Here is a 4,087-nt window from a genome sequence, read left to right as displayed (position 1 = left end):
CCCATCAACCCTCAGATTGTTCTCAGTTTTTAAGAGTCTCTTATGGTTTGCCTCCCTCCCTCTCTAACCTTTTTTTTCCCCTTCCCCTCCCCCATGGTCTTCTGTTAAGTTTCTCAGGATCCACATAAGAGTGAAAACATAAGGTATCTGTCTTTCTCTGTATGACTTATTTCACTTAGCATAACACTCTCCAGTTCCATCCATGTTGCTACAAATGGCCATATTTTATTCTTTCTCATTGCCAAGTAGTATTCCATTGTATATATAAAAGACAATTTCTTTTTAAAATTGAGGTCACCTGTTCCATTTTAAGTCTTTGTGTCAAAATTCTATTCTTTCTAGTTTACGTTGACTTGAATGTTTATTCTTTTCATTACGATCCTCCCCACCCCCCTCTGCCATATTTAACATTTTCTTTCAACATAATAGATGGGATTTTAGTAAGTCCTCTGTGCATCTACATGTATGTATATTAATGTGTTTATTTGAGAGAAAGATGGACATGAACACACACATATACATATCACACCCTTAACCTTGAATATTTTCTTCAGATCCAACAAAGTGCTCTACGCCTTTCATTTATTCCTCACACCATCTGTCTGGAGTTAGGGCTCATTACCCCACATTACCTTCAGAAATAAGGATATGGAGGCTCAGTTGGATTACATCTTCACAATAGTATAACAGAGAAATTAAAACTTAGTGTGCATCTTCTTGAATTATACACAAATGGAGCCACATAGTCTACAATCTTTTTTTTTTTTAACATTTCACCTTTTATTAAGGCAGGTGTGTGATAAATAATTTAATACAACCAGATCTCTCATGAACTTGCAACTTACGGTTCTTATTCCAGAAAATTCTGTTCTTATAAAAAGTCACCTCAGTATCTGAAAAGAGTAATAAGGGATTTTGAACCCAGTTTGCTTTTTGTTTTTTTATTGAAATCCATGTTAGTTAACGTTTGGTGTAGTATTGGTTCAGGAGTAGAACCCAATGATTCACCACTTACATGTAATACCCAGTGTTCATCACAGCAGGGCACAGCAGGTGGCCTGCTTAATGCCCATCACCCATTTAAGCCATCTCCCCCCCCCCCCCCAAGCAACCCTCTGTTTGTTCTCTGTATTTAAGAGTCTCTTTTGGTTTGCCTCCCTCTCTGTTTTTATCTTGTTTTATTTTTATATCTCTTGACCTATGTGCATCTGTTGTGTTTCTTAAATTCCACATGAGCAAAATCATATACTTGTCTTTCTCTGGCTGACTTATTTAGCGTAATACACTCTATTTCCATTCACAAATGGCAAATGGCAAGATTTCATTTATTTGATCACCGAGAAATATTCCATTATATATATACACCACATCTTCTTCATCCATTCATCAGTCAAGGGAAATTTAGTCTCCTTCCCTAATTTGGCTATTTTTGATAGTGCTGCTAAAAACATGGGGGTGTGTGTGCCCCCTCGAGTCAGCATTTTTGTGTCCTTTGGATAAATACCTAGTAGTGCAATTGCTGGATCGTTGGGTAGTTCTGTTTTTAATTTCTTGAGGAACCTCCATCCTGTTTTCCAGAGTGGCTGCACCAGTTTGCATTCCCACCAACACTGCAAAAGTGTTCCCCTTTCTCCGCATCAGAGCCCCCTTCATGTCTTTGTTCCTCAGGCTGTAGATGAAGGGGTTCAGCATGGGTGTGACCACTGTATACACCACTGAGGCTGTGGCACTTGAGTGGGAGCTCTGGGTAGCAGCCGAGCTAAGGTACACTCCCAGGCCAGTACAATAAAATAGAGAGACAACCGAGAGGTGAGACACACAGGTGGAAAATGCTTTATACTTGCCCTGAGCTGATGAGATCCCACGGATGGAGGAAACTATCTTAGAGTATGAGTAAAGGATCCCAACAAAGGGACCACCAGCCAGCAGCATAATTCCAGAATACATCACCATGTTGTTGAGAAAAGTGTCGGAACAGGCAAGTTGGATCATCTGATTGAGTTCACAGAAAAAGTGGGGGATTTCCAAGACTGTACAGAAGGACAGCCGCAATACCATTAAGCTTTCTAACAAGGAATTCAGGGCACACATGATCCAGGACACCAGAACCAGCAGTCCACAGAGCCGGGGGTTCATGATGACCATGTAGTTCAGGGGGTGACAGATGGCCACAAAGCGGTCGTAAGCCATCACAGTCAGGAGAAAGATGTCTAATTCTACAAAGAGTAGGAAAAAGTACATCTGTGTGATGCAGCCTGCATAGGTTATGACTTTGCTCTGAGTCTGGATGTTCCAGAGCATCTTTGGGATGACAGTAGAGGTGAAGCAGATGTCCACAAAGGACAGGTTGGCCAGGAAGAAGTACATGGGGGTGTGGAGGTGGGAGTCAGAGCTGACAGCTAGGACGATGAGCAGGTTTCCAAACACAATGATCAGGTACATGGAGAGGAAAAGCCCAAATATGAGGGGCTGTAATTCTGGTTCATCTGATAATCCCAGAAGAAGAAATTCTGAAATTTGGGTATCATTGCCTGGTGCCATGTGGTGGTGGTGGTGACTAGAAATTAGAAAAAAAAAAGATTAATATTAGCACAAATGGGCACTAGTAACATGGCAGAAATGCTATAATTACAATGATGTGTGGGGGCGGAAAAGCAGGCATAAAAGAAAATGGTTGGGTTATTATCTTTATGGGGGGTTCAGGAAGACCTAAAAGCAAGGTGACATTTGAAGAGATATGTGCACGGAAGACATGAGGTTATCTGGGGAAGTGTGGGCTCTGCAGGAAGAAAAGCCAGTTCAAAGGCCCTGAGGAAGGCATTTGTTTCGGGTACCCAGGTATAAAAATGGAGGCAGTGTGGTCAGGAAACGAGTAAGAGAGAGGTGATGGCAGGGACTGTTGAGGAACGAGGTGGCCTCCCTGCTACAGCTGAAACTTCACGACACAGGGAGCCCTTCCTTTGCCTAGTGTTCCTTGCACTTCATTAATTTTGTCCCTAAGGAATCCTGCAAATAAAAATAGATCTCCTTCTTACTTCCAGTGATGGTTAACATTGTGGCATCTGTATTTTGAGGGTCCACACTGGCCCACCACAGCCTTCTGGGGCCAGGTGACTACGGGTTCTTCTCACCCCTAGTTACAATATTTAGGGAAGAAATGATACAGGTGAAGTTCTCAATATCAAATAGTCATTACTCTAAAGAATATAGAAAAGTACCCAATTTCCAGTTGGTAAGATTCCCATGAACATGAAAACACGCTGCTCCATTTTAATATGACCATTCTTCTCTTCTGCATTTAGAGAAGTATAAAAAACTCAGAAGGAGACAGAGCAAAGGAAGAGCAGGGAGAAAGATCTCATAAGCCCAGGTGGTCCCTGAGAGATCGTGATGATAAGAAAGCTTCCCTGGTTCTGGCTGCATTCCAATCCTAGGTTTACCCCCATATGCCCAGTATGACTAATAAAGCAACAAAATCCAATTTCTCCAAAAGAGAAAAGAGTGCTGTATTTATCGTGTCAAGACACATCAAGTATAAACATCCACTGGAAATATGAGTAAAAGGAATAAAACCCCAACTGACAAAAGCAAATACACAGCATACAAAAATAGCGGGGATTTATCAAGATCAAATGGTAACAGGTTTTTCTATATGAAAACACACACAACTTTGGACAACTTTGGGATCAGTTAATGAGCTTTAAATTTTAGGTCCACCAAAAAATGTTAACTGTTTGAATTTGGGAAGACAAGCAAATCGTTCTAAAATGTTAATATTCTCACTAGTATGGTGGGGGCAGTGGTATCCACCCTCCAAGGTGCTCGACAGATTAGGTGAGTATATATAAAAAGTTCAGCATAGATCCTTCCTGTTAGTTTATGAGTGGTCATTCTGTTTGTTCAGCCGTGTGTGTGTGTGTTTGTGTGTGTGCGCGTGTGCACACACATGTGAGCATCCATGTGGATTTGTGTATTTGCATGTGCACACATTCTGGATCATAATGTCAAAGGCATGTTTCCTGTGGACAGTACAAAAAATGGAATCCACTGGTATAATGGGAAAAATAGTTTTAACAGAAGACCATTG

The 4,087-nt window shown here is 41.3% G+C and overlaps 1 protein-coding gene across 1 annotated transcript; it reads right to left on the bottom strand.

Annotated features, from left to right (window-relative positions):
- Nucleotides 1-1,632: 1,632 nt before the first annotated feature.
- On the bottom strand, nt 1,633-2,541 carry LOC125160378 (olfactory receptor 7A17-like; the record flags this gene model as incomplete). Its single annotated transcript, XM_047849295.1, has 1 exon — nt 1,633-2,541. A coding segment is annotated over exon 1 (909 nt), but the record flags the coding sequence as incomplete, so codon positions are not given.
- Nucleotides 2,542-4,087: the final 1,546 nt, after the last annotated feature.

This window comes from Prionailurus viverrinus, chromosome A2 (genome assembly GCF_022837055.1).
Source record: "Prionailurus viverrinus isolate Anna chromosome A2, UM_Priviv_1.0, whole genome shotgun sequence".
NCBI lineage: Eukaryota > Metazoa > Chordata > Mammalia > Carnivora > Felidae > Prionailurus > Prionailurus viverrinus.
Note: the sequence above shows the minus strand (reverse complement) of the source record. Positions and strands in the feature narration are given on the sequence as shown.